General features: G+C 43.3%; 1 protein-coding gene across 1 annotated transcript; it reads right to left on the minus strand.

Annotated features, from left to right (window-relative positions):
• Window positions 1-39: 39 nt before the first annotated feature.
• Window positions 40-22,343, minus strand: LOC118363095 (rod cGMP-specific 3',5'-cyclic phosphodiesterase subunit alpha-like). The gene is made up of 22 exons (XM_035743808.2): window positions 21,788-22,343; window positions 19,622-19,774; window positions 19,447-19,536; window positions 19,187-19,327; window positions 18,923-18,997; window positions 18,711-18,775; window positions 18,481-18,547; window positions 18,055-18,102; window positions 17,555-17,704; window positions 13,933-14,076; window positions 13,626-13,691; window positions 13,199-13,345; window positions 12,821-12,928; window positions 11,455-11,564; window positions 11,096-11,183; window positions 9,815-9,915; window positions 6,328-6,435; window positions 5,715-5,778; window positions 5,277-5,351; window positions 4,620-4,703; window positions 4,322-4,490; window positions 40-2,499 (listed from the first exon to the last, which is right to left on the minus strand). The coding sequence occupies exons 1-22, from the start codon at window positions 22,262-22,264 to the stop codon at window positions 2,450-2,452; spliced, it is 2,580 nt and encodes an 859-aa protein (XP_035599701.1). The 5' UTR covers window positions 22,265-22,343; the 3' UTR covers window positions 40-2,449.
• Between the last annotated feature and the right edge of the window lie 974 nt (window positions 22,344-23,317).

Consider the following 23,317-nt stretch of genomic DNA (forward strand, 5'->3'; position numbering starts at 1 on the left):
GTTACAGTACACCACAAGAATGAGACAACACACAACATCAGTAGTTCAACTAGTTTAATATCTTCATCTTTCTTTCTGTGGCGCATATTCAGAACGTATACATGCAGTGCCTGACTTTGTAGCAGGACTCCATACCAGGCTGCACATTCTGACCTATAGTAGTCAGTAATGACAACACATGAAAGCAAGAAAGGGGTATTTCTCTATTGAAAGGCTTACACAGCAAAGCAATATCAACCTTTTCCCACTGCTTTTTACAAAGAGAAACATCACATCTGACACAAGCATATTTGGTATGATTCTATAGTTTGTTGTTTTGATGCAGTGGTTTGGGAGAGGGGGGGGGGGGGTCGCTTAGTGTACAGTGTGTGGCCACAGTTATCCTTGCTAAGGGGACGTATCTAGCTAGCCTAGCGGACGGACGCACTAACTGATTAGGACTTCCCCATTAATGGTGTCTCTTAAGGAGCCACTGGCCAATTTTCCATTCAGCCTGCCTGTGATTCATGTCAGTGTGACGCTCTCGAACTGGCTGTCTCTCATCCCCCTGCAGCCTCAGCCTCTATGCGGCTACGAGCCAGTAGGAGCCTCACTGAGCACCACAGCCCTATAGGGCCAACCCTGACTGCAGCACTCCCCTATTGGTTAAACAGAGAGGCAGCCCGGTCAGTGCAGTGCTCAGCACAGTGCTCAGCACAGTGATTACCTATGTCACCTACTGTGTTGTGTAGTGGTGACGCACGGCTCTTTGCAACAGTAAAGGACAGCCCGCCCCCTCTGATTCCATCTGCCAATCAGTACTCATTCTCCGTGCTCAATTAGGTCGGGCATCTTTCTGTGTTTTGTAAGACTGTTATGTATGACCCCAGTGGGATAGTTAACACACACACCTTGTACACACACTGTAACACTCACTACTCATGAGGGTGATGCTGATGCTGTGGACTTAATTCTGCAGTGAGGGAGCAATGCAGAGTACCGGTTTATTTACATAATTAATAACAATAGGATAGGGTAGCATAGGATACACATCTATATCAATTTAAATATAGGGATACACTGCTGAATTCAAGGATAGTCTACTACTGTACATATACAGTGCATTCAAAAAGTATTCAGACCCCTTGACTTTTCCCACATTTTGTCACGTTACAGCCTTATTCTTAAATGGATAAAATGTTTTTTTTTCCCTCATCAATCTACATACAATAACCCATAATGACAAAGAAAAAAATGTTTTTTTTAAACATTTTTGCAAATGTATTAAATTTAAAAACTGAAATATAACATTTACATAGGTATTCAGACCCTTTACTCAGTACTTTTGGCACCTTTTGGCACCTTTGGCAGTGATTACAGCCTTGTGTCTTCTTTGGTATGACGCTACAAGCTTGGCATACCTGTATTTTGGGAGTTTCTCCCATTCTTCACTGCAGATCCTCTCAAGCTCTGTCAGGTTGGATGGGAAGTGTCGCTATTTTCAGCTCTCTCCAGAGATGTTTGATTGGGTTCAAGTCCGGGCTCTGGCTGGGCCACTCAAGGACATTCAGAGACTTGTCCCAAATATAGTGGTCTGACAGTCTTAATGTGCCTTTTGGCAAACTCCAAGCGTGTTGTCTTGTGCCTTTTACTGGGGAGTGGCTTCTGTCTGGCCACTCTACCATAAAGTCCTGATTTGTGGAGTGCTGCAGAGATGGTTTTCCTTCTGGAAGGTTCTCCCATCTCCACAGAGGAACTCTGGATCTCTGTTTTTTATTTCTAAAAGCCTGTTTTTGCATTATAGATTATTGTGTATAGATTAATGAGGAAAACATGTAATTTTATACATTTTAGAATAAGGCTGTAACATATCAACATGTGGCAAAAGTTAAGGGGTCTGAATACTTTCAGAATACAGTGTATGATTAGCCTATGGAAATGATACTCAACCTTTTTTTGCTAACTGAATTCCGTATTTCTAAGGAAGTCAATTTCACATTGCCAAATTAATGAGTGTGTAAGTACATGGTAAATTCCAGTAAAATACCTAAATATTTACATTCATTGCACAGGAATAGGCTGTGTTTGAAATTGTCCATGAACTGCTTCATCCTGTGGATCCTCTGGCTTGGTACCATATATAGGTCAATGTACAGCACAGTGCAGTATACTGTAAGGCTATGCTAAGCTAATGCTATCCGGCTCTAGTTATGTATACTGTAATGCTAAGCTAATGCTAATTGGTACTAGTTATGTATACTGTAAGTCTACGCTAAACTAATGCTAACTGGCTCTTGTTCAGTATACTGTAAGGCTATATTAAGTTAATGCTAACCGGCTCAAGTTCAGCATACTGTAAGGCTACGCTAGGCTAATACTAAACAGCTCTAGTAGACCGATATCTGGTACAGGAACGTAAAACTCCTGTCTTGGTACAGTCACTTTGGTCCAGGACTGGTATCTCTCAAGTCTAGTTGACAACACAGGTCTTTGACTGGGGTGCTGCTTCAGCTGCACTCGCTGTGTGAGAGAGGGAACAACACAGGGTTAGAGTACAGGGTCCATATTCACAAAGCGTCACATAATAAATGTGCTGATGTAGGATCAGGTCCTCCCTGTCTATATAATCGTATTAATTATGATCTAAAAGGGAAAACTGATCCTAGATCAGCACTGCTACTCTGAGACACTTTATGAATATAGATCCTGATCTCACATTTGTGAAGTTGAATGAGCCCCAGAGCTTAAACTATACATTGTATCAAGGAGAGACAGTTCAAGTTTATGTCAGTCTGCAGTGTTTTCCTCTAGGGTTTTGCCTGTCCCCATAGAGACATGCTCTTAGTACACTGAAGAAAAATATAAAAGCAACATGTAAAGATCCCAGAAATGTTCAATAGGCACAAAAAGCTTATTTCTCTAAAATGTTGTGCTCAAATTTGTTTGCATCCCTGTTAGTGAGCATTTCTCCTTTTCCAAGATAATCCATCCACCTGACAGGTGTGGCATATCAAGAAGCTGATTAAACAGTATGATCAGTACACAATAAAAGGCCACTCTAAAATGTGCAGTTTTGTCACACAACACAATGTGCCACAGATGTCTTATATTTTGAGGGAGCTTTCAATTGGCATGCTGACTGCAGGAATGTCCACCAGAGCTGTTGCCAGATAATTGAATGTTAATTTCTCTACCATAAGCCGTCTCCAACCAGCTTCACAACCGCAGACCACTTGTAACCAACCAGGCCAGCCCAGGACCTCCACATCCGACTGCTTCACCTGCAGGATCGTCTGAGACCAGCTACACGGCCAACTGATGAAAGTGTGTGTTTGCACAACTGAAGAATTTCTGCACAAACTGTCAGAAACTGTCTCAGGTAAGCTCATTTGCGTGCTCGTCGTCCTCACCAGGGTCTTGACCTGACTGCAGTTCAGCATCTTAACCAACTTCACTTGACAAATGCTCACCTTCGATGGCCACTGGCACACAGAGAAGGTTTGCTGATGTCAATTTTGTGAACAGAGTGCCTACGGTGGCGGTGGGGTTATGGTAGGGGCAGGCATAAGCTACGGACAATGAACACAATTGCATTTTATTGATGGCAATTTGAATGCACAGAGACACCGTGACGAGATCCTGAGGACCATTGTTGTGCCATTCATCCGTCGCCATCACCTCACGTTTCAGCATGATAATCCTGGTAGCTGAAAACGTCCCAGTTGGCCTGCATACTCATCAGACATGTCACCCATTGAGCATGTTTGGATGATCCGGATCAATGTGTATGACAGTATGTTCCCTTCCAATATCAATAAACTTCACACAGCCATTGAAGAGGAGTAGGACAACATTCCACAGACCACAATCAACAACCTGATCAACCCCTTTTTAAGGTATCTGTGACTAACATATGCATAGCTGTATTCCTAGTCATGTGAAATCCATAGATGAGGGTATACTGGATTTACTTCAATTGACTGATTTCCTTATATGAACTGTAACTCAGTCAAATCTTTGAAATTGTTGCATGTTACATTTATATTTAAGTTCAGTGTAGTTTCCACCATGTATCCAGAGTGGCACATCGGTCGAAGGGACTGCAGCTCAGTGCTAGAGGTGTCACTACAGACCCTGGTTTGATTCCAGGCTGTATCACAACTGGCCTTGATTGGGAGTCCCATAGGGCTGCGCACAATTGGCCCAGCATCGTCCGGGTTTGGCCAGGGTAGGCCGTCATTGTAAATAAGAATAAGAAACTGACTCGCCTAGTTAAATAAAGGTTAAATAAAAAATCTAATGTCTAAAGAGGAAGTGTGGAGTATCTCTTAATGTGCGTTACCCTGCTTGGCTGCGGTGGCTGTAACAGCTGCCTCCTCCTTGACTGTCTTGGCCTCCTCCAGAGCAGCCAGCTTAGCTTCGTGTATCTCCTTCAGAGCATTCCACTCCTTCCTGTTGTTCAGCAGCCGGTCCAGCATGGGAGTGATCTCCACATGGAAACGGGAGAACTCCTAGAGGAGGTGGGGGGAGATGGCGAGGAGGTGGAAAGTGTCAGTTCAAAATCCTAGCTAGATCTAAGTTACTTGGTATCCAGTGCCAACAACTAGTTATTTATTTATGATGGAGACACAAGGACTCACCTTGTACACAAAAGCACAGACAAAATCGATGAAACCACACTGCATCTTGGGAAGATCAGCTGATTTAGTCCTGTCCATCATGGGCTGGGGAGGGGGGTGGAGGGGGTTCATGGGATTAGTAGAACAAATGTACTAAAACTTGGCACTGCTTGACTCCAGCTAAAGCAATCAAATGACCCTAAACTACATTTTCCCGTTCTGACACAAATACTGTTAAACTCCTAGGGATCTTGCTGGGTAAAATGGTGTGTCAGTTGACTCGGCTGTAGTGACCACATCTGAATCACCATGCTACATAATAGACACCACCACATGCCCTATGGGAACTCTCCCTTACTCTCTCTCTCTCCCTTTCTCTATCTCCCTTTCTCTCTCTCCATCTCTCTCCATCTCTCTCCGTCTCCCTCCCTTTCGCTCTCTCTCCCCCTATCTCTCTTGCGCTCTCTTTTTCTCTCTCTCCATCTCTCTCACTCTCCATCTCTCTCCGTCTATCTCCCTTTCACACTCTCTCCCCCTCTCTCTCTTGCTCTCTTCCCCTATCTCTCTTGCGCTCTCTTTTTCTCTCTCTCCCTCTCTCACCCTCTCCCTCTTACCCCCTCTCCTCTCTCTCTCTCTTTCTCTTTCTCCTCCTCCTCAAGTCTCCCATTCAGTTCTTACAATAGGCTGCTGTTCCAGTACAGTCCTCTCCAGGTCACCCTGCTCCCAGAACTCTGCAGCCACAGACAGCGCTACCTGCAGGCCCACACAGGAATGGTCACACACACAACACTCACAGACCAACATTATGAAACTTACAGAATGATGATGTCCATAGTAACAAGAGTACATTTGCACTGATGTGAGTTTGTGCTCACTTGCCTCAACGGAAATATTCTGTTACGATTTAATAGATACTGTAGTATGAAAGGTCTGCTTCTGATGCAATCCAGAGTTTACAAGAAAAATGGCATTACAGCAATGGTACTCCATACTAATTGCTATTCCTCTCACATCCTCTTCTGTTTTCAATGTGGACTGCTGAAAGCCACATGTTCTAAGATGCTGTGTCGTTATGAGAAAAGCAGCACAACTTAATCCTTCAAACATCTGTGTTACCTTGCTCTGGATGTCCCATGGTTTGGCAATAGCAGACAGATCGCAGGCCGTCATCATCATAGCCCTGTGTATGTAGAGGACAGATAGAGTGTGAGTATAAATCAAATCAATCACATTTATTTATAAAAACCCTTTTTACATCAGCAAGTGACAAAAACCCCAAAAAGCAAGCAACGCAGATGTAGAAGCACGGTGGGTAGGAAAAACTCCTTAGAAAGGCATGAACTTAGGAAGAATCCTTGAGAAGAACCAGGCTCTGAGGGGTGGCCAGTCCTCTTCTGGCTGTGCCTGGTGAAGATTATAAGAGTACATGGCCATTAAGGCCAGATCGGTCGAAGGTCAGCGAGAAAATCCGTTGTGACAGGAAGGAGTATAATTATTTTCTCCACACCTTAGTGAACCCATATTTTTTTACGGATTGTGTTGAAGTCTAATATAGTCTTGGACCTGTAAAGACCTCCATAGATTATATTTGTCTTAGTGTCTGTCCTGTCTTGTCTTAGTTTTGTCTTCGTTTCTGCCCTGTTACGTTTGAAAAGTGAAATCTTACAAAGACCTTACAAAGACCTCCATAGTTTCCTACACAGGGCACTCTCCTATGGAATTCACCTACATGACTATCTCCTTGCGAGTGGTCTGCTGCGTCATGTACGTGGTCCACTCATCCCAGGTCTCGTAGGTCTTCGATTGGTCCACGATCTTCTGGAACATGGTTCTTTTCCTACAGACAGGAGGAAATCATCCTCAGTTACCGTGACACAGTATGCTTCCCATATGGCACACTATTCCCTATATAGGGCACTACTTTTGACCAGGCTGATCACAAGTAGTGCACAATGTAGGAAATAGGGTGCCATTGGTATTTGGGATTGGTATTTTATTAGGATCCCCGTTAGCTGTTGCGAAAGCAGCAGCTACTTTTCCTGGGGTCTACACAAAACATGAACCATTACATACAGTTGAAGTCAGAAGTTTACATACAATTAGGTTGGAGTTCTTAAAACCTTGTTTTTCAACCACTCCACAAACGTCTTGTTAACAAACTATAGTTTTGGCAAGTCGGTTAGGACATCTACTTTCTGCATGACACAGGTAATGTTCCCAACAATTGTTTACAGACAGATTATTTCACTTATAATTCAATGTATCACAATTCCAGTGAGTCAGAAGTTTTCATACACTAAGTTGACTGTGCCTTTAAACAGCTTGGAAAATTCCAGAAAATTATGTCATGGCGTTAGAAGCTTCTGATAGTCTAATTGACATCATTTGAGTCAGTTGGAGGTGTACCTGTGGATGTATTTCAAGGCCTACCTTCAAACTCAGTGCCTCTTTGCTTGACATCATGGGAAAAGGAAAATAAATCAGACAAGACCTAAGAAAAAGAATTGTAGACCTCCACAAGTCTGGTTGATCCTTGGGAGCAATTTCCAAACTACCACGTTCATCTGTACAAACAATAGTACGCAAGTATTACCACCATGGGACCACGCAGCCATCATACTGCTCAGGAAGGAGACGCGTTCTGTCTCTTAGAGATGAATGTGCGAAAAGTGCAAATCAATCCCAGAACAACAGCAAAGGACCTTGTGAAGATGCTGGAGGAAACGGGTACAAAAGTATCTATATCAACAGTAAAATGAGTCCTATATCAACATAATCTGAAAGGCCGCTCAGCAAGGAAGAAGCCACTGCTCCAAAACCGCCATAAAAAAGCCAGACTACGGTTTGCAACTGCACATGGGGACAAAGATCGTACTTTTTGGAGAAATGTCCTCTGGTCTGATGAAACAAAAATAGAACTGTTTGGTCATAATAACCATCATTATGTTTGGAGGGAAAAGGGGGAGGCTTGCAAGTCGAAGAACACCATCCCAACTGTGCAGCACGGGGGTGGCAGCATCATGTTGTGGGGGTGCTTTGCTGCAGGAGGGACTGGTGTACTTCACAAAATAGAAAATGATGTGGATATATTGAAGCAATATCTCAATACATCAGTTAAGTTAAAGCTGGGTCGCAAATGGGTCTTCCAAATGAACAATGACCCCAAGCATACTTCCAAAGTTGTGGCAAAATGGCTTAAGGACAACAAAGTCAAGGTATTGGAGTGGCCATCACAAAGCCCTGACCTCATTTCTACCAAAAATGTGTCTACAGAACTGAAAAAGTGTGTGTGAGCAAGGAGGCCTACAAACCAGATTCAGTTACACCAGCTCTGTCAGGAGGAATGAGCCAAAATTCACCCAACTTATTGTGGGACGCTTGTAAGGCTACCCAGAACGTTTTACCGAAGTTAAACAATTTAAAGGCAATGCTACCAACGACTAATTGAGTATATGTAAACTAAAGACCCACTGGGAATGTGATGAAAGAAATAAAAGTAAATAATTCTCTCTACTATTATTCTGACATTTCACATTCTTAAGATAAAATGGTGATCCTAACTGACCTAAGACAGATAAAGTCAGGAATTGTGAAAAACTGAGTTTCAACGTATTTGGCTGAGGTGAATGTAAACTTCGACTTCAACTGTAATACAGAACATTAATAGTTAAGAACAGCTCAAACCCAGAACTACATACATTTAAAACAATCACTTCACAATCTCTATGCTCTCATGTACTCATGTGCCTTTTCATAAGTATTAACACCCCTGGATTTCTTCACGTAGCTCTGTCAAGCTGGTTGTTGATCATTGCTAGACAGCCATTTTCAAGCCTTGCCATAGGTACAGTGGCTTGCGAACGTATTCACCCCCTTGGCATTTTTCCTATTGTGTTGCCTTACAACCTGAAAAATGTATTTTGGGGGGTTTGTATCATTTCATTTACACAACATGCCTACCACTTTGAAGATTCAAATTATGTTTGATTGTGAATCAAACAAGAAATAAGACAAAAAACAGAAAACTTCAGCGTCGATAACTATTCACCTTTTGCAGCAATTACAGCTTCAAGTCTCTTGGGGTTTGTCTCTATAAGCTTGACACATCTAGCCACTGGGATTGTCCTGCTGGAAGGTGAACCTCTGTCCCAGTCTCAAATCTCTGGAAGACTGAAACAGGTTTTCCTCAAGAATTTCCCTGTGTTTAGCGCCATCCATCATTCTTTCAATTGTGACCAGTTTCCCAGTCCCTGCTGATGAAAAACATCCCCACAGCATGGGGATGGTGCTCTCGGGGTGATGAGATGTGTTGGGTTTGCGCCAGACATAGCATTTTCCTTGGTGGCCAAAAAGCTCAATTTTAGTCTCATCTGACCAGAATACCTTCTTCCTTATGTTTGGGGAGTCTCCCTCATGCCTTTTGGCGAACACCAAACGTGTTTGCTTTATTCTTTCTTTAAGCAATGGCTTTTTTTCTGGCCACTGTCCTGTAAAGCCCAACTCTGTGGAGTGTACGGCTTAAAGTGGTCCTATGGACAAATATTCTAATCTCCACTGTGGAGCTTTACAGCTTCTTCAGGGTTATCTTTGGTCTCTTTGTTGCCTCTCTGATTAATGCCCTCCTTGCCTGGTCCGTGAGTTTTGGAGGGCAGCCCACTCTTGGCAGGTTTGTTGTGGTGCCATATTTTTTCTATTTTTTTAATAATAGATAAAATGGTGCTCCATGGGATGTTCAAAGTTTCTGATATTTTTTAACATGAAATCCAAATAAAAATCAATTTAAATTACAGGTTGTAATGCAACAAAATAGGAAAAATGCCAAGGGGGATGGATACTTTTGCAATGCACTGTATTTTTCCTCAAGGATTTTGCCTGTGCTGAGCTCCATTACATTTTTTTTGTAACAAGCATACCCATGACATGATGCAGCCACCACCATGCTTGACAATAACACAGTGATGTGTTGTGTTAGATTGAACCCAAACATTAAGTTAATTTCTTTGCCACAAGGACAAAAAGTTAATTTCTTTGCTACATTTTCTGCAGTATTGATTTTGTGCCTTTTTGCAAACAGGATGCATATTTTGGAATATATTTTATTCAGTACAGGCTTCCTCCATTTTAAATTCAAGCTGTAACAACGAAATGTGTAAAATGTCAAGGGGTGTGAATAATTTCTGAAGGTACTGTACAACAGTTGGACAGTAGCTACTCACTTAAAGTAGAGAGCGAGGTCAGTGGCGATGATGGCGATGTCCATCAGATGAATGACATGCTCGTGCTGAGCACGACTGAGATTCTGATAAATATTTAAGGCCTGAAACAGATTAACAGATATCAACATAGATATATATTTGATATCAACATAGATATATATATGTGATAACATATTCATATTTAACATGTACTGTTGAATCCGCAAATACCAACAAAGATGTATAGTAAATCAAATGTATGATTAACAAATAACAAACATGTGAAGCTGCTGCCTGCCACAGGTCATGGTTAGTGATAATGTGAACATTGAAAGGTTGCCTAATTATGGGATTGCTGGTGGGCAGATTCTCCCAGGCACTTTCTGTGCCATCAGCACTGCATCATTCACAGTATGACTTCTCCAAGAGAGAAACCAACCCCTCTCAGGTCAGAACTTCTAGAACAGGGATCATCAACTTCATTTGGCCGAGGGCATGGTCCGGGGGCCGGAACATAATTACAAATAATTGTAGACTGAAAATTGACTGCAAGAAGCCCAAACCGATGTCATATTTGACTAAAATATAACAATGTCAAACCAAAATCACATACACTGACATTAGGAACATCAAACATTAGGAACATCTTCCTAACATTGAATTGCACCCCCTTTTGCCCACAGAACAGTCTCAAATTATTGGGGCATGGACTCTACAAGGTGTCAAAAGCATTCAACAGGGATGGTGGCCCATGTTGACTTCAATGCTTCCCACAGTTGTGTCAAATTGGCTGGATGTCCTTTGGGTGGTGGACCATGATTGATACACACGGGAAACTGTTGAGTGTGAAAAACCCTGCAGCATTGCAGTTCTTGACACAAACCGGTGCGCCTACTACCATACCCTGTTCAAAGACACTTACATTTTCTGTCTTTCCCAATCACCCTCTGAATTGCACACATACACAATCCATGTTTCAATTGACTCAAGGCTTAAAAATCCTTCTTTAACCTGTCTCCTCCCCTTCATCTACACGGATTGAAGTGGATTTAACAAGTGACATCAATAAAGGATCATAGCTTTCACCTGGATTCACCTGGTCAGTCTATGTCATGGAAAGAGCGGGTGTTCCTAATGTTTTGTACACTCAGTCTAGATCTCTACATTATGCATTGTAATACTTTTTATTTATTGCTCAGAAACCTTTTTGGGGGGGGCTAAATAAAACCACCCACTGGCCAATTTCAGCCCATGGTGACTATGTAGGGAATAGGGTGCCATTTGGGAAGCAACCTCACTCACAGGGTCTCTCAGCAGGGTCTTCCCAGTCTCCAGATGGTGTCTCTCCAGGATGGAGGAGCCGTGGAGCTTTGCGAGAGGGTTTCCAGACCTAACAAACACAGAAGGAGGGAGAGGGAAATAAATGCTTATAGCCATTGGTAAGTAATGAGTCATTGCTTTCTCTGTTGATGTTTCTACAACTTTCCAGGTATCACTGTTGGCAGCATATCTGGGTTATAATAGTCTTTGTTTACCTTCAAACACATAAGCTATGATTGATTGAGCTTACCTGGCATATACCCCGTCCTTTTGGTACTTTAGACAGGCTCAAATCAAACAGTCAAACTATTTGAAAAATGTAAACCCAGTCATTCCCTTACTTCATCTGGTAGAGGTTGTTGGTGCCTCTGTGGTCGACATCGTGGCATAAGCCAGCTGTTACCATGGCCATGGTCTCTAGCTCTGTGTAATAACGCTTCAGGTCACCTGTCTAATGCAATAATACAGGAAGTTAGGTTTGGTCACATGTCTAATGATACAGGAAGTTAGGTTTGGCCACATGTCTAATGATACAGGAAATTAGGTTAGGGTCCAGGATTCATGGGGCTACCACCAGGGGCTATATGGAGCCACACATGGGCCTCTTACTAAGTCCCCTCTCCCATCCTGCTCCTATGGAGATGGCTGGCTCTGGAGGCCTCGTTAGAAGCAATAAAGCCTGGACCGAGCTGAGCCACACAGCCACGCAGAAGAGGACTGCTGATAATGAGCCTGACCCCCCTCTCTTCCGCTGTGAGTTAAGTTACTGTACGTCTGAAGAGTTCACTGTGGTTATAGGAAAGCAGCGCTGGAAAAAGTACCCAATTGTCATACTTTTGTAAAAGTAAAGATACCTTAATAGAAAATGACTCAAGTAAAAGTGAGTCACCCAGTAAAATACAACTTGAGAAAAAGTCTGAAAGTATTTTGTTTTAAATACACTTACGTATCAAAAGTAAATGTAATTGCTGACATATACTTAAGTATCAAAAGTAAAAGTATTAATGATTTCAAATTCCTTATTAAGCAAACCATTTTCTTGTTTATTTATTTCCGTATAGCCAGGGGTACACTCCAACACTCAGACATCATTTACAAACAAAGCATGTATGTTTGGTGAGTCTGCCAGATCAGAGCTATTCAGGATGACCAGGGATAAGTGCATGAATTGGACCATTTTCCTGTCCTGCTAAGCATTCAAAATGTACTTTTGGGTGTCAGGGAAAATGTATGGAGTAAAAAGTACATTATTTTCTTTAGGAATGTAGTGGAGTAAAAATAAAACTAGTCAAAAAATCCAGATACCCCGAAAAATGACTTAAGTAGTATTTTAATGTATTTTTACTTAAGTACTTTACTCCACTGTAGGAAGGAACAATGCAGAAAGGAAGGGTCACACTTGGAGGACTCATTACATGACAGGGGAGGAGGGTATCAGTGTAAGGGGTTCAGTAAAGATAGATCACCTGGCCACCACAGCTTGAAGATATATTACATGTATCAACTGTCATGGTATCATCCATGGTGTCAGTGCAAGGTATTGCAGGTGAAGTGTTTATTCCTGAGGGTTTGTGTAATATAAGTATGTATGCATCACGAAGGGCGCCCTATTCCCTATATAGTGTAATAATTTTGATCGGGGCTCATAGGGCTCTGATCAAAAGTAATGCATTATATAGGTAATAGGGTGCCATTTGAAGTACTCACCATGAGCAGAGTGAACATGGTCTGGCCCACGTTGAAGCCATGACTCCAGTTGTGGTAGGTGATCTGCCTGTAGCCCTTACTGAGGGAGTAACAGAACCTGGTGAGGGTCTGAGAGACACATATAGGATAGGCAGTGTTACAGACCAGATAGCTCTCAACAGCTAGATGGTTTTTGGCACACTATGTTAATACATGTTGTACATTAGGAGAGTATATAATCATTATCTATATTAACTCATGCAATTGTTAAGCCTTTAATTGTGTAGCCTTGCTGAATAACCCACTGCTGTATGTGTTCTCTAAACGGAACACATGACGTGGCAATAGTGTGGGCCATATGTCTCTTGCCAAGATGCTTCTTCATCAGTGATGTCTCACCTCACGGGGGACGTGGAACTTGTCCACCACTCCCAACTCATAGTACATCTTAATGCCTAACTTGACCAGGTCCAGATGACTGTGCTCAAAGTCACAGAAGTGAAACTCAAAGAGCTCCGACTTGGAAGAGGGTGGTAGAACTTCCGACTGTATGGAGACAGGGAAACAAAATGCATTACGGGTTCTACCAAGGCAGCTAATCAGTCAGCCAGTCAGCCAGTCACTCCACCAGCCAGTCAGCCAGTCAGCCAGTCACTCCACCAGCCAGCCAGTCAGCCAGTCACTCCACCAGCCAGCCAATCAGTCAGCCAGTCAGCCAGTCACTCCACCAGCCAGCCAGCCAGTCAGCCAGTCACTCCACCAGCCAGCCAGTCAGCCGACACAAGAAGCAAGTAGAAAATAAATGTTAGTTAGAATAGTTGTTTACCAGGATTGCTTCCAGTTCCACCTCCTCACACTCATGTGGTTCCTTTCCATACCTATCCCTGGTATTCTAAAAGCAAAGCACACCATCAGTGTTCACCTTAGATGAAACAGCATTATATCAATCCATTTCTGAATTTCCTGGAAAACCTTGGTTATTTCTCAGTAAATAGCTCTCAGTCTAAATCTCACAGATGCTAACTAGCGTTCCACTATTGACTGACTACCTAATATCCAGTATGACAGACTTTTTTTCCATGTTATAAATGCACTTTTCATCTGGTGTCTATGAATAATGTTACTTTACCCACCAATACATTCTGGGTCTCATCCGTCCTGCACTTGATGTGGTACAGCACCATGTCCTGGAAGATGTCCTTCCTGTTCTCCAGCTTGTTCCACTTGTCATAGGTGTCTGTGTTGAGCACAGACCAGCCAAGGAACTGGGTGAGAGACTGCCATGACCAGAGAAAGAGTTAGACAATTGAATTTCAGTCCTTGGTCAACATAATAAGTATACACTCAGTATACACTCAGTACACACAGACACGATCAAATGGTATTGAGAGGGGGATGTGGTACAATCTATCATTTAGAATGGAGTACGGTAACTGACAATGTTATTGATACGTATCTGAAATGGCCCTATGAAGTAGTATTATGTGTTAACTGGCACTATCTGAAATGCAAGAGTAGATGAGAGTACAGATGTAGGATCTTAATTTGATCACTATTTTGTTGCTGAGATTTTCTATTTTGTTGCTGAGAAATGAAAACTTGGAGTATATTTGAGTTTTAAAAAGGCTTCTAATGTTTGTAATTTCCAAAAAGTTGACAAACCCTTCCAAAATGTCCATTCATTATAATCCACGTAACAATTCACACTTTCTGTTGCTGCAGCAAGAAGGGGCCTTAACTCTCAGTCTGCATCCAGAAGACGCTTTTACTCTCAGCTCTCACCTAGAAGTAGCTTTAACTCTCAGCCCTCATCCGGAAGGAGCTTTAACACTCAGCCTTCATCCAAAAGTAGCTTTCTCCCAGCCCTCATCTAGAAGGAGCCTTAACTCTCAGTCTGCATCCAGAATAAGCTTTAACTCTCATCCCTCATCCAGAAGGAGCTTTAACACTCCGCCCTCACCCAGAAGGAGCTTTAACTCTCATCCCTCATCCAGAAGGAGCTTTAACTCTCAGCCCTCATCCAGAAGGAGCTTTAACACTCAGCCCTCATCCAAAATGAGCTTTAACACTCAGCCCTCATCCAGAAGGAGCTTTAACACTCAGCCCTCATCCAGAAGGAGCTTTAACTCTCAGCCCTCATCCAAAATGAGTTTTAACACTCAGCCCTCATTTAGAAGGAGCTTTAACTCTCAGCCCTCATCCAGAAGAAGCTTTAACACTCAGCCCTCATCCAGAAGGAGCTTTAACTCTCAGCCCTCATTTAGAAGAAGCTTTAACTCTCAGCCCTCATCCAAAATGAGCTTTAACACTCAGCCCTTATCCAGAAGGAGCTTTAACTCTCAGCCCTCATTTAGAAGCAGCTTTAACTGTCATCCCTCATCCAGAAGGAGCTTTAACTTTCAGCCCTCATCCAAAAGGAGCTTTAACTCTCAGCCATCATCCAAAGGAGCTTTAACTCTCAGCCCTCATCCAAAAGGAACTTTAACTCTCAGCCATCATCCAAAAGGAGCATTAACTTTCAGCCCTCATCCAGAAGGAGCTTAAACTCTCAGCCATCATCCAAAGGGAGCTTTAACTCTCAGCCCTCATCCAAAGGAGCTTTAACTCTCAGCCCTCATCAAAAGGAGCTTTAACTTTCATGCCATCATCCAAAAGGAGCTTTAACTCTCAGCCCTCATCCAAAAGGAGCTTTAACTTTCATGCCATCATCCAAAAGGAGCTTTAACTCTAACCAATAAACAATGCCATCATGGCCTGTGTTTATTTAACAGCAGTTACACAGTGCTTTAACTTTCAGCAGCTCATCGGGACAAAAGTGCTGCTTTAAGCTCTGGACTCAGCCCTCATCCAAAGCAGCATTTGAACTCAGTGCCGTCCTTCATCCCCCCATCATCTCAAAATGCTGCTTTAACTCTAACCAATAAACAATGCAGATCCCCTGCTAATGAACCAGTGTTTATTTACCTCCCCCTCACAGCAGTTGAACACAGTGATGTCCTCCCTACCTCCCCCTCAGTAGCAGCAGCTCTGAACTCAGTGCTGTCTCTCTCTACCTCCCCCTCAGCAGCAGCAGCTCTGAACTCAGTGCTGCTCTCTCTCTCCCCTCAGCCCCCAACTCAGTAGCAGCATCTCTGAATTCAGTGCTGTCTCTCTCTACCTCCCCCAGCAGCATCTCTGAACTCAGCAGCAGCTCTGGACTCAGTGCTCTCTCTCTCTGTCCTCTCTCTACCTCCCCCTCAGCAGCAGCATCTCTGAACTCAGTGCTGTCCTCTCTCTAACCCCCTCAGCAGCAGCATCTCTGAACTCAGTGCTGTCTCTCTCTACCTCCCCCTCAGTAGCAGCAACTCTGGACTCAGTGCTGTCTCTCTCTACCTCCCCTCAGTAGCAGCAGCTCTGGACTCAGTGCTCTCAGTCTCCTCTCTCTACCTCCCCTCAGTAGCAGCATCTCTGAATTCAGTACTGTCTCTCTCTACCTCCCCCTCAGCAGCAGCATCTCTGAACTCAGTGCTGTCCTCTCTCTACCTCCCCCTCAGCAGCAGCATCTCTGAACTCAGTGCTGTCCTCTCTCTACCTCCCCCTCAGCAGCAGCATCTCTGAACTCAGTGCTGTCCTCTCTCTACCTCCCCCTCAGCAGCAGCATCTCTGAACTCAGTGCTGTCCTCTCTCTACCTCCCCCTCAGCAGCAGCATCTCTGAACTCAGTGCTGTCTACCTCCCCTCAGCAGCAGCATCTCTGAACCAGTGCTGTCCCCCTACCTCCCCAGCAGCAGCATCTCTGAACTCAGTGCTGTCCTCTCTCTACCTCCCCCTCAGTAGTCCTCTCTCTACCTCCCCCTCAGTAGCAGCATCTCTGAACTCAGTGCTCTCTCTCCCTACTTCCCCCTCAGCAGCAGCATCTCTGAACTCAGTGCTCTCTCTCTCTACTTCCCCCTCAGCAGCAGCATCTCTGAACTCAGTGCTCTCTCTCTCTACTTCCCCCTAAGTAGCAGCATCTCTGAACTCAGTGCTGTCCTCTCTCTATCTCCTCAGTGATGTCCCCTCAGTAGCAGCATCTCTGAACTCAGTGCTGTCTCTCTCTACCCCCCTCAGTAGCAGCATCTCTGAATTCAGTGCTGTCTCTCTCTACCTCCCCTCAGCAGCAGCATCTCTGAACTCAGTGCTGTCATCTCTCTCACCTCCCCTCAGCAGCAGCATCTCTGAACTCAGTGCTGTCCCCCTCAGCAGCAGCTCTCTGAACTACCTCCCCCTCAGCAGCAGCATCTCTGAACTCAGTGCTGTCCTCTCTCTACTTCCCCTCAGCAGCAGCATCTCTGAACTCAGTGCTGTCCTCTCTCTACCTCCCCTCAGCAGCAGCATCTCTGAACTCAGTGCTGTCCTCTCTCTACCTCCCCTCAGCAGCAGCATCTCTGAACTGAACTCAGTGCTGTCCTCTCTCTACCAGCAGCAGCCCCTCAGCTGTCCTCTCTCTACCTCCCCCTAGCAGCATCTCTGAACTCAGTGCTGTCCTCTCCCTACTTCAGCAGCCCCTCAACTCAGCAGCATCTCTGAACTCAGTGCTGTCCTCTCTCTACCTCCCCCTCAGCAGCAGCATCTCTGAACTCAGTGCTCTCTCTCTCTACTTCCCCCTAAGTAGCAGCATCTCTGAACTCAGTGCTGTCCTCTCTCTACCTCCCCCTCAGTAGCAGCATCTCTGAACTCAGTGCTCTCTCTCTCTACTTCCCCCTCAGCAGCAGCTCTGGACTTTACAGTAGCATACCTCCATCAGAGTTTCATCCTGCTCGTCAAAGGGTTTCCCATCTTTCCTGTTGTAGAAGGTGGCTACTGCGACAATTTCCTCTTTCTTATTCACGATGGGGAGGGACAGGACGTTCTTAATGATCCAGCCGGAGCTATCCACGGGCCCTTTCTGAACAGGACAAGGAAACAGGAACCACCTGACGTCAATGACTTCGCAATAGGTTCATAGCATTACAAAAACATTATTTGTTGACTTAAACCTGCCATACATACCTTTGAATGTGTTAATTCACAGCAGTGCATGACTTGACTACTAATATTTACAGTACTTTGTATGGGTAAGTCTTTGCCTCAGTGTTGGAAATAGCAGGATTAATTGGATTGAATTGTGTCTAGGCCTGTCTACTATAATGGAAGTCCACTTGGCCACAGGACACTAACCCCTTCAGTAGCAGAGATGAGATTTGTTTAATTTGTGCGTTCAACAGCACTGAGCTAATCATGGAGAACGGATCTTACTTGGAAGCTGAAGAAGTCATCTTGTGCCGCGTTCATAATGTTACAGATCTGGAGGGGAGAAGAGGAAAGAGGGAAGAGAGGAGAGGGGAAGAGAGGAGAGGATGATCACGCTCGCTCAGATGGAAAAGCACTGCATGATTAGTTACAATGTCCACAAAATTGCAATTATCCATCATTTCAGTGCAAGAGCACATTTCATTTCCAGGCTGTGTGTGTTTGACAGCTGCATAATAAACTGTAATGGCTTTCTGGTTGTGTGATGCCCATGAATACCACGTACAGGGAAGGGAAGATATGGGCTGCATACAAAATGGCACCCTATAGTCCCTATGGGCCCTGGTCAAAAGTAGTGTGCTATATAGTGAAAAGGGTGCAATTTCGGATGCATTCATTCTTCATTTAGGAAGGGAAGGATTCCCAGCTCACCAGTCCCTCCTTAGCCACGTAGGTGGGCAGGCCACTGACCAGAGCCCAGTGGTCCGGAGCAGGGTTGCTGACAAGGACAGGGGGAGAGGGAGATTTTATACTATTACTATTTTAAAAAGTACCAAATCCAATGCAGTAATATATGCACCTAAAAGGGTGTAAAAGCAGCACATACATAATAAGATGATATATATAATGCCATTTTCCACATCATTGATGAAATGACTCACGGTAAAACTTTGATCTCCTCTTTTCCATGTAAAATGTAGTCAATCACTTTGTAGAAGTTTATTTCCTGGAGAAAAATTAGTTACATGTAATTGGAATGAGATTGAATACTGGTAACGTATCAAATTACATATATTACCATTATTCATGTTTGAGTTGGCTCAGATCTGTCCGGGTCATTTGACTGTTGCCCGTTAAGTCACCAGTCACTCACTCTGCCATCAGGAGTCTTGGGTCCATCGTATTGAGGCACTTCTCCCATTAGCACAGGCCAAAGGTCATAGAATTCCTGCAACACACAGGGTTATTTCATTGAATCCTTCTCAAATACAAGGGGAACATATTAACCCACATCAATTCAACATGTTGAATTAAACATAACAAAAGGTCAACTGAACATGACTAGATAATGGTGAGTGGTTCCTGAGCATTAGCATGCTGATGTTTTTCGCAGGTTGAGATTCATGTCCGACCTCACCTTAGTCTTGGTCATGTCCAGGAGGCCAACAGAGTAACGTTCACAGTTAAGGAACTCCCTGATGGTATAGAGGGCCTTGTGGAACTGTCTCTCAATATCTGTCATCTCCTCAAACACTTTGCTGGCAGACCAGAGCAGGACCTAGAGGGTGGGAGATGTCAGAGACAGCACAGTCGTAGCAGGGAAAAATATGTAATTTATGAAATATAAGCAGGCCTCATCGTCAATAAACTCATCAATAAATTCAAGAGAGGTCTTACCTGTCCTCTTCTGGTCTCACAGTTGTGAAGGTAGCTCAAATGGAACACTCTTAGGATCAGGTTGGCAAAGTTGAGATACTTCAACAGAGTCTGTTGCAGAAACATCTACGTTCAGTATAACTGAAGGGAGAGGTTAGGGTTGGAGATTAGAGTTTAGAGGTTAGGGATAGGTTACCTCCTCATCCTGCTTAGTGAAGTGTGGAGCTCCAATCTTGTTCACAGCCATCATAACAGCCACCATGTCCTTGCCGTTCATGATAGGGGTAGCCAAGACACTCTTGGTCTGGTATTCTTGGATCTGGTCCACAAAGTCACTGTAGTGGCTGCTCTGGAGGAAGAACCACAGGAAAGTATTTAGAATTTATAAACAAACATCTATCGATGTGCTGTAGCTTGATACATTCAATTGACACTTTTGACCATAAATACATTGATGAGATCATCCAACTTGCACATCACAGTGAAACCCTACACAACAAAAGGTGCTATATGGAACCAAAAAGGGTTCTTCGGTTCTCCCCATAGGAGAACCCTTTGAATAACACCTTTTGGTTCCATGTAGAACCCTTTTGGGTTCCATGTAAGCACCCTTTCCTGAGAGGGTTGTACCTGGAACCAAAAACGATTCTCCTATAGGGGACAGCAGAAGTGTAGTCCCAAAGGTAATAAAAGGTCAATTATTATTTGATTATGTAAAAACCCTCTTTCAGAACACTACTAAGGGGAGGGGAACTTGCTCAATGTTAAAAACAGAATATGCTTTTGTTATATTCTATTAATCCAGGAATAGATTCATTCACTGCCTAACATATCCTCTAACGCTAAGAATGGTTTGATCTCTGTGTCATTGTGGGCTATTCTTGACTGGGGAATATATATCATGATTAAAACATGTGGATTAAAGGAGAAAGGACACTACAGGTCAACACTAAATAGAATAAAGGTGAGTTCTCTTGTTATTCCGCTGACTTGAGGAAAATGGCTTTGTGCTATGACCTTTAGAAATAATCCAGGATCGCTCTAATTCAGCTGAGATTAAAGGCTTTATCCCTTGCAGGCCGAGTAACACCCAGCAGCCCTGCCTGCCTGCATGACCGACCGGCGGGGGCGGGGACTGCCTTGCCGTAATCCCACACCACACTTACATATCGCAGTAATGGTGGCTCTGCCTTTCACTAGGGAAAAGAAAGACCCAGAGCTCGATCCATCCTCTCCCTAATTACCATTTTAAAAAATCCAGGCAACTAGAGTGATCTGACAGTCTCCGTCAATGGTTGGACTCTGTAATCCTTGATATGAGTCATATGTCTCCCTTTACCACACACTGCTACATATGAGCATAACCATGAGCAGGAATATGAGCAGGGCTATGATAGGAAACATTTTCTAATCAGGATGATACTTTGGCTGTACTACTCTGTATTATTTTGGTAAAGGATATCTTATCAGTGAGAGTTTGTGGTATTTGGTATAAGTATATTTTATCAGTGAGAGTTTGTGGTATTTGGTATAAAGATATTCTATCAGTGAGCATTTGTGGTATTTGGTAAAGGATATTTTATCAGTAAGCTTTTATGATATTTGGTGAAGGATATTTTATCAGTGAACGTTTATGGTATTTGGTAAAGGATATTGTATCAGTGAACGTTTGTAGTATTTGGTAAAGGATATTTTATTTAGTGATAATTTATGGTATTTGGTAAAGGATATTTTATCAGTGAACGTTTGTAGTATTTGGTCAAATGAATAACAAGATTAAAGATGGGTCTGTATCACAAGAAAGTCTACTGGATAATAGGAATGTGACTATAATAAAAATATGTAAATGGTTTTATATGAAAGCAGAATAAATGTATTCATTTTAGGTCAAATCATTTAATACAGGTATTGACAGTGATGGCCATCCACTGTGTTAAAGATCAAATCTAATTTGTCACATTGCCAAGTACAGTGAAATGCTTACCTTGCAAGCCCTACCCAACAGTGAGGATACGGAGTAGAGTGACAAACATGTTAAGTATGAAAATAAGCTTGGCAATCACTTCCAAATGTCAAATGAATTGGCTCTAGTAAGATTGACCTGGCAGTAGTATCACAAATAGGATGGTATTATGCTGCCCTCTAGAGGCAGTAGGACACTAGGCCCATGCGTCTGAATCTGACTGGAGCGCTACAGTCAGTTCTCATTTCTTCACTGGAAAGGAATTTCTTGGAATAAACATGACCACTTGATAAGGTAACACAAACAGGCAGGTAAACTGTAGTTGCCATACCGCTATTGGGAATGTGAACCTTTAAGTGCAAGATTTCTCCACAATGATCTATAGCTTTGTATGTTTACCTCTGAGACATCTGGGATGTTGACAGTCTTCTTGGTGGTGGCCACATGGCCCACAATGCCGATGTCCATGGGAAAGACTATCTCACTGTCTGGCTGGACCAGGCACTCCTCCAAGGTGGCGTCCTTGTGCACGTTGAAGAGTCTCGTGGCCAGCTCGGCCGTGCCGTTACGCATCCGGTACATGAACAGGCTCATCTTCTCTGACCGTATCATGAAGCTGAGATGTTTCATGAAGTTGAAGATAGCCCTCTCCATCTGGATGTTGTCCTGCAGGTCTCTGACCATGTCAAATATGATCTCACTCTCCTCCACTGTGCTCAGCTCGTGGAAGCTGCTAGTGTTCACCTGGGAAGTCTTGTTGTCTTTGAAAAGGTCCGAGATGACCTTCGGGCGGAACTTGGTATCATAGTACTGCTTGGCAAAGTCAGGGTTGCTGTCCAGAAACTTCTCAGCCACGTCTTTGTCCACGGCTGCCATTTTTCAGCTGATGTGTGTCTATATGCTATAGCTCCTCAAAGAGCTGGAAGTGTCTCTCCTCAGCTCACTGTGCTGGTTAACACTGTCTGCAGGTGGCTGAGAAGAATAGGGATTAGCAGGATTGTTTTAAATGGTCATGTGTGTTGATAAGCCTGAATCCAATTACGCACAGATTACGAAAAGTTATTCTCACACGTTGTAATGAATTATAGACCTACCTGGAGTGTCTCCTCACTCAACAACCTTTTGTGGGCCTACAGTACTTGTGGACTACAACAGAAATAAGTCTTTTCACTTTTTTGTGTATTGAACATTTTGGTATACGTCGTATCTGTTGCCTAGTGTAACATTTTATTTATTTAGAATTTTCAAATCAAATCAAAATGAAATACAAAATACCTTACAGTAAATACTGCATTTTAAAGTATCACAAGAATAACCTATAGCCTACTGTGCTTTCTGATAAATATTTCATTTAAAAAAATTGTCATGGTATTAAAACAATAACAGAGTGTGGGTAATATGATATGAACTGATTTAGTGTATCAGCCTCCTGCAATTGAACTAATAAATAAACAGAGGAGGGGTACAGTAATCTGATGTGACCTGGTCTGGTGTATCAGCCTCCTGCAATTGAGCTAATAAATTAACAGAGGAGGGGTACAGTGATCTGATGTGAACTGGTCTGGTGTATCAGCCTCCTGCAGTTGAGCTAATAAATAAACAGAGGAGGGGTACAGTAATCTGATGTGAACTGGTCTGGTGTATCAGCCTCCTGCAGTTGAGCTAATAAATAAACAGAGGAGGGGTACAGTAATCTGATGTGAACTGGTTGGTGTATCAGCCTCCTGCAATTGAGCTAATAAATAAACAGAGGAGGGGTACAGTAATCTGATGTGAACTGGTTTAGTGTATCAGCCTCCTGCACTGGTTTTGAGTTAATAAATAAACAGAGGAGGGGGGGTACAGTTGAGCTAATAAATAAACAGAGGAGTAATATGATGTGAACTGATTTAGTGTATCAGCCTCCTGCAGTTGAACTAATAAATAAAC

Source organism: Oncorhynchus keta, chromosome 30 (assembly GCF_023373465.1).
Source record: "Oncorhynchus keta strain PuntledgeMale-10-30-2019 chromosome 30, Oket_V2, whole genome shotgun sequence".
In the NCBI taxonomy this organism is placed as follows: domain Eukaryota; kingdom Metazoa; phylum Chordata; class Actinopteri; order Salmoniformes; family Salmonidae; genus Oncorhynchus; species Oncorhynchus keta.